The following is a 9,773-nucleotide window of genomic DNA, read 5'->3' as shown; positions in this document are numbered from 1 at the left end:
GGAAAGAGTCCCCTTCTAAGGTAGGGCAGCACTGTGTTTCCAGATTGCTCCTGGCTCTTCCCTCCTCCTCCTCCTCCTCCTCCACCACCACATCAGCAGTCTGGCCATGCTCCCTCTTCCCCCACCCTCTGACTCCTGCAGGCCAAGGTGGGGTTTAAACCCCTCCTCAGTCTTACTCCCTGCCCTCCTTCAGTTCAGCTTCCTTGTGAAAGGGAAGGGAGGGCTTCTTTAGTGCCCCCCAGCATCTGGCCTGAGCCACTGCAGCCATGTGCCTGCATTTCTGGAATGAAAAAGGAATGTCTGTCCACTTGCAAACCGATTCAATCTCTACAGGTTAGACTAACCTGCAAAGGTTGATCAATTTAGGCTCAGGCTTTTTGCACGTCTGTCCCTAGCCAAGAAGTAAGGAAGGGACTGATAAAGAGAACAGTCACCAGGTGACAGAATTATCTGGTAGAAATTTTGGGGTAAAGAACAAGCAAGCAAAAAAAAAAAAAAGAGGATATTGTGACCTGCCTAGGATAAAAATAAGGCTCATTGCCATACCCTGGGAGCAAAGTTGAATACGAATGGAGGTCAATGACCATGATAAGAAACAAAACTAAACAAGAAATATCTTCAGGATAACAGCCCTATATTCTCAGCAGCAGTGCTGACACAACTTCCTAACTATTATTGCAACATATCTCTAATTTATTCTTTTCCTGTAACTGACAATCAGTCAAATACAAACGGTTATGGTGTTGCTAGCTGTTTAAATTGTGCAACTCATATAAGCAGGGGTCTATTTATACTGTATCCTACACACGGTAAATTACAGGTCCACACCTTGCTCTCGACTTTTCCTGCATGCTTGTACTAAGTTTTACTACAATTTGAAACTGATACATTGGCTTAAAAATAAAATAAAATAAAAAGTGAAAAATGAAACAACAGTAACAAAGGAAATCAACAGGGGTGTCTTCAATATATCAAATTACAATGTGAATTTACCCAGGCGGTAAGGCAGGAGGGAGTTCTTAGTTTTGCTTTCTTTTTTACTCGATGTGAGGTAGCAGCGATCATAAATCAAATTAGCTTTTTAGGTTGGTTGATTTTGATTAAATCAACATTGGCAGGGTGGTATAAACAATGGTAAAGATCTTAATTTAGAAAATAATTTTCAAGCATTAGACTCCACATGTTTTTTTGAGTCCACTATGGGTATCAATACAGTGCCCTATATAGATAATAGCTCTCCTGTGTCGTCTTTGGGGAGATTTTGGGGAGACTTGATGGCTTTTTAAGGCCACTTGATGGCTTTTTAAGAAACTGATCCAAGGACGTTTGTTTTGCTGCCCACTTTTTCTCATTGTAAATTTCCCTGTAGTGCTGTAAGTGCAAGGATCCAGCGCCATAATTAATAACATGGGTGTAAATGGCAGAGCACCACAAGTGCAAATTGCCATAAGTTCAAACACTATAAGTCGAGGACTGCCCATATTTCTTTTTTTTTCTCATTGCATCTTGTCTCTCTGTAATCATATTTGCAAAAGCAACTTCAACTATTAGCTGTAATCTGATGATTTATAAAATTTACCTCTCCATTCTAGACATATCTCCTTCTCTAAAAATTAACATCTTGGCTTGTCTGAATTTTTTTCATAGATTCGTAGAGTCGGAAGAGACCTCAGTGGGCCATCTAGTTTGATCCCCTGCCCCTGGCGGGCAAGAAAAGAGTCACCAACCCTGGGGTCATGTGATCCCAGCCAGGTGCCTGTCCAGTCTCTTCTTGAAGACCCCCAAGGATGGGGCAAGCACCACCTCCCTTGGGAGCCCATTCCAGATTCTGGCAACCCTGACCGTGAAGAGCTTTTTCCTAATGTCCAGCCTAAACCTTCTCTCCAGTAGCTTATGGCCATTGTTCCTTGTCGTTCCAGGGGGTGCCCTGGTGAACAGACTGTTGCCTGTTTCATGTTGCTCTCCCCTTACGAATTTGTACACCGTCACAAGGTCACCTCTCATGGATCTCCAGGAATCAGTGCCTTCCCCAAACAGAACACAACCTTTTACTTCAAACTGCTACTCATTTCTGCTTCCTCAGTGGTTTTGACCACCACTGTCTTATCAGTTGGCCCCTGGCAGACATAACATATTCATTGTGCCATAAATGTAAATCATGCAATAAATTGTAACATGCCACACATTCAATCAACTTTATTATGCCATAAAATGGCAAACCAGCCATAAAGTTGTTCTACTTAGATATGGAATATCTTTGTGAATGGTTTGTATAGCACTTCAATTTGAACATGTGGTAGCGGGCTGCACAACAAGATGCCAAGGTGTGAGAAGCTGATGGCTTCTCCCTGTGCAGCCTCATACAGGGTGGGGGCATTAGCTCCCTGCTCCCTGGCACCTTAAAAGACATCTTAAAAACATGCCAGGGCAGGGAATCGGTTAGGCAGGCTAAGGCAGGTCTGGAGCTTAGGCTGGCTGCAACAATCAAGGACAATAAAAAGTCCTTCTATAGATACATCGTGAGCCAAAGGAAGGCACAGAGTAACATAGGGCTCCTGCAGGACAAATCAGGACAGTTGGTGGCTGACACAGGGAAGAAGGCAGAGCTCTTCAATGAGTTCTTCACTTCAGTATTCCTAAGTACTGGCCAAGACAATTCCCACAGTTTGAATATAGATAGATGTCCGGGAGGCACTAGACCACCAATGGTTAGTGCTGTCTTAGTTAAGGAGCACTTGGAGGGGCTGGATGGTACAAGTCAGCAGGCCTGGATGAATTCCATCCACGGCTGCTGAAGGAATTGGCCAGTGTCATAGCTGAGCTGCTGGCACGACTGTTTGAGCACTCATGGTGCTCCAGCCAGGTCCCTGAGGACTAGAAAAGGGCCAACATGGTGCCCACTTTTAAGGAGGGGAGAAGGGAGGAGCCGGGTAACTTTGGGCCAGTCAGTCTTACCTCCATCCTTGGAAAAACACTGGAAAAAATCAATAAAGAGAACATTTGCGAAGGCCCAGCAGGGGAAATGATGCTGAAAGAAAACCAGCATGGGTTCGTCACAGGTAGATCCTGCCTGACAAACCTTATAGCTTTTTATGAACCGGTCACACACTGCCTTGACATTGGAGCTGAGGCAGATGTCATCTACCTGGACTTTAAGAAGGCCTTCGATACAGTTTTGCATCCTATTCTCATATGGAAGCTAGCAGGCTGTGAAGTGTACACTTACAGTCAGGTGGGTGGCCAACTGGCTTAGGGACCGCATCCAGAGAGGGGTGGTGGATTGATTGTTTTCAGCCTGAAAGGAGGTGGGCAGTGGTGTCCTGCAGGGTTCAGTCCTTGAACTGGTGTTATTTAATATCTTCTTCAGCAATTTGGATGAGGGTGTGGAGAGCACCCTGTCCAAGTTCGCAGATGACACCAAGTTATGGGGTAAAGTTAACACACCGGAGGGCAGGGAGCGGATACAGGCCGATCTGGACAGGTTGGATCAATGGGCAGAACGGAACAGGATGCAATTTAACAAAGACAAATGCAAGGTACTCCACCTAGGGAGGAGGAATCCCCAGCTCTCCTATAGGTTGGGGGATGAAGTCCTCAGCAGCACAGCGGCTGAAAGGGATCTTGGAGTCATAGTTGACTCCAAGAGGAACATGAGCTGGCAGTGTAACAAAGCCATTAACAAAGCCAATTGCACCTTATCGTGCATTAGCAGATTCATGACCAACAGATCGAGGGAGGTGATGCTCCCCCTCTATGTGGCATTGGTCAGGCTGCAGTTGGAGTACTGTGTCCAGTTTTGGGCGCTGCACTTCAAGAGGGATGCTTTGAATCTGGAGAGGGTCAAGAGGAGGGCCATTCACATGATTAGTGATCTCTGTGCAAGACCCTACGAGGGGAGGTTGGGGGATCTGGATCTCTTCAGCCTTCACAAGAGATGTCTGAGGGGAGACATTGTAGCAGCCTATAGGTTTATCAAGGGATGACAAGAGAGAATTGGAGCTATTTACCAGGGCACCCCCAGGAGTAACTAGGAATAATGGGTACAAACTAGTGGAGAGCAGATTCAGGTTAGACATTAGGAAGAAATTTTTCACAGTAAGGGTGGCCAGAATCTGGAATGGGCTGCCCAGAGAGGTGGTACTATCACCTAATTTGGCGGTCTTCAAGAAGAGGCTAGATAGGCACCTGGCTGGGGTCATCTGACCTCAGTCCTCTTTCTTGCCTGGGGCAGGGGGTTGAACACGATGATCCTTCAGGGTCCCTTCCGACTCTACAATCTATGAATAAATAACATTATTGGTAATTTGGCTTTTTTTGGCCAGTAAAGCCGATAATGTCCCTGATAAATGTTGCATGCATGCATGCAGCCACAGCATGCACATGGTCAGGAATGCAACCCGCAACTTGGAGAGGGTTGCATAGGGTCTATAGCCTGGTGAGTGTGACCTGGCACAGCTGGGAACAGCAAGGCTGCATGGAGAGGCTGTGAGCTCCATGCTGCAAGCAGTGGCACGCATAAGGGGCGCGTCGCCAGGGCAGCATGAGGCAAGAAGCGGTAAGCACCTTCTCTGTGCAGCCCTGCTGTTCCCAGCTGCACTGGATTGTGCCTGCTGGGCTCTAGAGGCACCCAGAAGAGGGAGGCAGGGAACAGCAGCTGGTTGCCACCACTCACCCTGTGCTGCCCTGGTGATGCACCTCCTGCACCTGCCTCTGCTTTGAGGGGCACAGCTCTGCGCTGCTGCCCTCACTGCAGCCCTGCACACAGGAGGCGCATCCCGGGGTAGCGTGGGGCAAGCAAGTTCTCCGTGCAGCCCCACTGTTCCCTGCCACCTTGCTTCCCTGTCCCCAAGCCTCCGCAGCCCAGCGGGCACAACCCAGTGCATCAGGGAGCAGCAGGGTTGTGCAGGGATCTTTGCACCACTGCAAGCTCTGCATTGCCCTTGGACATGCCTCCTTCATGCCAACCTGCAGTGAGGGCAGCAGCGTGGGGTTGCACCCCTCAAAGTAGCACCTGAGCCAGCAGCTACCCCCCATACAGATCTGGGGGGTGTGGGTTCCCGTGGCCCCTGGGACATGCATGTGGCAGCAGGGAGCTGGCCCTCCCCCTCCCCCGGATGAGCCACCCAAGGTTCTGTCCTACTACCTGCTGGGGCTCTGCAGCCACAGATTGTGGCCCTGGGCCCCAAGCACCCCAGCGCTGCCTAGCTCCCTCCCTACAGGGGTCTCAATCCCCCTCTTCCCCCCCTCCCCATCTTACCTGCAGGAGCTGCTCTCAAGGCTACATGGGGCCATGTGCATGTACTGTACATGCATATGGTGTCCCCTGTCTCACTGCCTTCCTTCTGCTTCCTCCCAGCTCCCTGCAGGCTGGAACTTTGCCAGCCTGCAGGGAACTCATTGCAGCAGCTCATCTGGGCGGGCATGGCCCCTGCTACTAGATGTACCCCAGGAGGCATGGGGTCATGTGCCCTGGATCTGCGCAGGGGTGTATGGAAGTGCGGCCTGCCACTCTATGCAGGCTGAGGCTGGGGCAGTGCTGGGCTCTTCCAGGTGGCGGGGAGCTGAGCTGGGCTGCGCTTGGGGTGGGTGGCAGCGGTGGCGTTGGGAGCGGGGCTACGGGTGGGAGCATAGCCTCACTTCCAGTGCCGCTGCTGCCTGCCGCTGCCTGCCCCAAGTACAGCCCGGCCTAGCTCCCTCCTGCCAGGAAGAGCTCGGCACTGTCCCAACCCCAGCCCGCAGCTGCAGCCTGCCCTGCCTTGCGTAGACCCAGGGATGCACGCACCCCCTGCGTCCTCTGTGCAGGGCAGAGCCCTGATCTGCTCCTCCCACCAACCTGGCCCTTTCCCTTCCCCCCGCCCCTTTCCCCACAGATTTACCTGCTGGGGGGGGTGCACACTCAGCCCCCCCCCCAATTTTTCTCCTTCCTCCTATGGTTTCAGGTCAGTGTGGTTATTCACAGTGAGACTAAACAACTCATTAGACATAGGTTTATGAATGATTAGAGGAAAAGCAAGGGTGCCAAGTAATCACATCAGTTCTGCAGAATCTTGAGTAAAGTTATCTATTTTAAATAGAGATATCCTATGATTTACAACAAACATGCTCTTTGGGCCCAGTGCTGCTACCTTTGTCTTTGCCATTGTCTTCAATGGGAGATGGATTGTACCCTGTATATACATGAAAATTGAACATGTTTGAAAACAAAAGCTGCTTGCAGACATTGGGAGGGACCCCGAAAACATAGAAGCAGCAGTGTGCTAGTTGGAGCCAGCTCCATAGCATCTGCAAAAATCAGACACTTCAGTGGGGCTTTTTGGTGCTTTTAGCTAAAGCTGATTCAACCAGCTATTAGAGAAAAAGCACCAAAAAAGCCCCACTTAAGTGCCAAATCTTACAGACATTGGCCGAGCCAGGTTCAACAAAGGTATTGCCTCTCCTGGTCATGTGCAGGACTCAGTGTGGAAATGTGCCAAGTTTAAAGTAAAGCGCTGGTGGGGGGGACGGGGGACACCTTGTCTTGGATTCAATCAAATATGGTGCTTCAAAAAGAAATCAAAGTAATGTATCATATTTGTTCCTATGTGTATATTGTGTGAAAATAAAAATGAATTATGTAAATATAAAAAAATCCAAGTTCCACTAAGTGCAAAGTATTTCTAAGTGCAAAAATCCGGATAGCTTCAAATAGCTTCACAGTAAAAACTGAAGTGGTAATGTCACTGCATGACTTTGTTCCATTTGTTATAATTTCTAGTGAGCATAATCCTATTTCTATTGTTTTTCTTTTCTTGGAAATATTTATATCTTTATCTGGACTTAAACATCCTGTCTTCCTTCCTGGTGCTAAGCAGTGAAGTGTGAGCAGAGAATAATTTGCCTCCTTGTTCTCTTTGTAACAGCCAGAAGAGTAAAAGTAAGACAAGGTAGTAAAGGACTTAGATGCTGACTAGCCTTCAGGTTTTCACTGGGTATATAACTATTACTTTATTATGCATGCTTTAGATAGATACTTCCCTTCAGAAGACATACTTTTTAGTTGGGCATGTTTTTGACAATTTTTAACTGTTCAGGCTGAAATTCTCAAAGGCAGGGGTTTATCTTAGGCTGGCTTTCTTTTGAAAGTCTTAGCAAAAACAGTTGGGCCATTTCAAAGTGAGACATTTTGGAAAATGTTGTTCTACCTATGCTAAATTAACATGAAGAATTGTATTTGGAAAATATAATGCCTTTGTGCTTTAGAACAGGGATTTGAAATGTGTGTGTTCTTATTTTTGGCAGGAAGGTGCTGTAGTGATCAGTCCGTCTGTTTTCAACATTCCCCATTGAATTGATTAAATTGAATAAACTGAAATTCTGCGCCTGTAGAATAAGCTGGTCACTGAGCAGTTGTCCAGTTCTGTGGTGTCTCTTTATGCCTAATTTTAAAAAAAAATTCCCTTTATGGTTGCAGTTTCAGTCAGGAGTAATCTGCTGCTGGTCTCTCTGTCTTCCAGGCCCAGCTCTCAGGATAAGTTTTCTTTAGTGTTTAAAAGTGCAAACAGATGTCACCCTTGTGCTGCCATGAACATGTTTATGGCAGCACAAGTTGAGAGTGAACAGATATCTTTGTTCTGCTCCAAGTGCTCGAAAATGTTTGTGCAATGATTTCTTGTAACAGTTTTGTTGCACTTTATCAGGGAGGATTCCTGCTAATTTATGGCATGATTCCTGTAGCTCAGGGCTGCCTGTGCTTTTCAGCCTCTTTGGGCAGGTGATTCTCAGGTGTCTCTCTTACACTGCAGAGCAAGGGAACCTGACAGGGTTCCCTGGGTAGGAGCCAGGCACCTGGGGCTGTTGTTCCAAAGGATTCAGGCCCCTAAAGTCCCCAGAGCATCAGGGGCCTGATCCTGCTGGACATTAGCCCCAGATGATGTTTGTACCTGCCAGTCAATCAGATCAACTGTCTTAGGGCATCTCAGCACAGCCAATCCTGTCACCAAACGATGTCTGTTTGTAGCCTTACTTCTACCACCAGGCTGCTGCCTTCAGCCTGCTGCCCACCTTTTGCCATAGTCTTCTCATGATGTACTTGTCCCTGATCCCTACCTACCATCATTCAAACCACTTTCTTTTCTAACTTTCTGCTCACTTGCTCATCAGAGTTAAGTGGAGCCCTCTATGAGCAAAATGCTGAACTAATCCTTGTTCCTTACAGGGTGAGATGTGCCCAATCTTTCTCCTTCAACTCATTTTAGGAAAAAAAGATGCAACAGCTTTGTTAAAATGTCTATAATTTAAGGTCAGTGAGAACAAATGTATATTGTTGTTTGAGGGGCTGACTCTGCTCATTCTCTTAGAGCAGTTTTACATTTATTTTATTATGTTGTCTACTCACAGTTTTTCAAATGATCAAAAATAGGCACACAGGTTACTTTCTTCTTGACCCTCCTGATAATGTGATTCGGCTCTTAAGAAGTACAAGTTATTTCCTGATTCTAGTAGGTATTTTTTTGGTGAGTCTGAGTTACAACTGCGTTACGGCTTCAGAACTGAACAGTTTCTGCATCAAGTGTCTTCATTGAATATCTTAATAATGATATAAACTAGACATTGAGGTTTTGTTAGATTATGGTGTCATATAGTAGCTTTCATAATTTTGAAAGATGGCAATGAGGTGGGGCTTCCTCTGCTAGTCCCATGAATGGGAGAAGAGGCCCTAAATGTATCAATCTTCACTTGTATCTTACTACTTTTCTTTCTTATTTTTATAACAGAAAAAATACAGGAAGGGATCAGTTGATATTGCAAAAATCAAATGTGTTGAGATTGTGAAGAATGATGGCGTTATTCCCTGTCAAAACAAATATCCATTTCAGGTAAGATCATTTGGTTTATGTAAAATAGAATATAATCCTTTCAATACAATTGTGTCATTTTACATGTGTTATTCATGTGCATGGTTTGAATTACACACAAATTGTTTTAATCATAAATTAGAGTATTTGATTTTAGAACCATAGAAAATTAGGGTTGAAAGGAACCTCAGGAGGTCACCAAGTCCAACCCCCTGCTCAAGTAGGATTATCTCCAACAAGATCATCCTAGTCGAGGGTTTCTCTACCCAGGTCTTAAAAAACCTCTAAGGATGGAGATTCCACAACCTCTCTGGGGATCCTGTTCTACTGCTTTACTGCCCTCTTAGTGAGAGAGTTTTTCTGTATATCTAACCTAAACTTCCCTTGTTGCAATGTGAGGCCATTGTTCCTTGTCCTGTCATCTGCCACCACTAAGAACAGTCTAGTTCCATCCTCTTTGTAACCACGTTTCAGGCAGTTGAAGACTGCTATTAAATGCCCCCTCAGTCTTCTCTTCTCCAGACTTTATATGCCCAGTTTCTTCAGCCTTTTCTCATCATAAATTGTGTCCTCAGCCTCCAAACCATTTTTGTTGCCCTCTGCTGAACTCTATCCAGTTTGTCAGAATCCTTTCTGTAGTGCGGGGACCAACACTGGGCACAGTACTGCAGATGTGGCCTCACCAGAGCCAAATAGAGGGGAATAATCACATCCCTTGATCTGCTGACAACACTTCTATTAATCCAGCCCAATATGCTGTTAGCTAGGCCTAGACAAAGCGGGAAGTATTCGCTTCAGATTCAGATTCAGCCAAATCAGAGGGACAACTGGGAGTTTTGAATCAGTGTCCTGATTTCAATCCAGCCAAATCAGCTATGGAGATTCGGCCATAGACTAAACAGGCAGCAGTCCTCACCACGCTGGACACAGCTGCCTGCA

The 9,773-nt window shown here is 46.4% G+C and overlaps 1 protein-coding gene across 4 annotated transcripts in view; it reads left to right on the top strand.

Moving 5' to 3' along the window:
• The window catches only part of TEC (tec protein tyrosine kinase), a 79,603-nt gene that overhangs the window by 42,054 nt on the left and 27,776 nt on the right, over positions 1-9,773 (top strand). For all 4 annotated transcript variants that reach the window (XM_014517651.2, XM_025198347.1, XM_006019003.3 and 1 more), the window contains one exon: positions 8,754-8,855. In XM_014517651.2, the coding sequence (XP_014373137.1) occupies positions 8,754-8,855 (102 nt within the window). Of the gene's footprint in view, positions 1-8,753; positions 8,856-9,773 lie in introns of those variants that run through there.

This window comes from Alligator sinensis, unplaced genomic scaffold, assembly GCF_000455745.1.
Source record: "Alligator sinensis unplaced genomic scaffold, ASM45574v1 scaffold134_1, whole genome shotgun sequence".
NCBI classification, from domain to species: Eukaryota; Metazoa; Chordata; order Crocodylia; family Alligatoridae; genus Alligator; species Alligator sinensis.
Note: the sequence above shows the minus strand (reverse complement) of the source record. Positions and strands in the feature narration are given on the sequence as shown.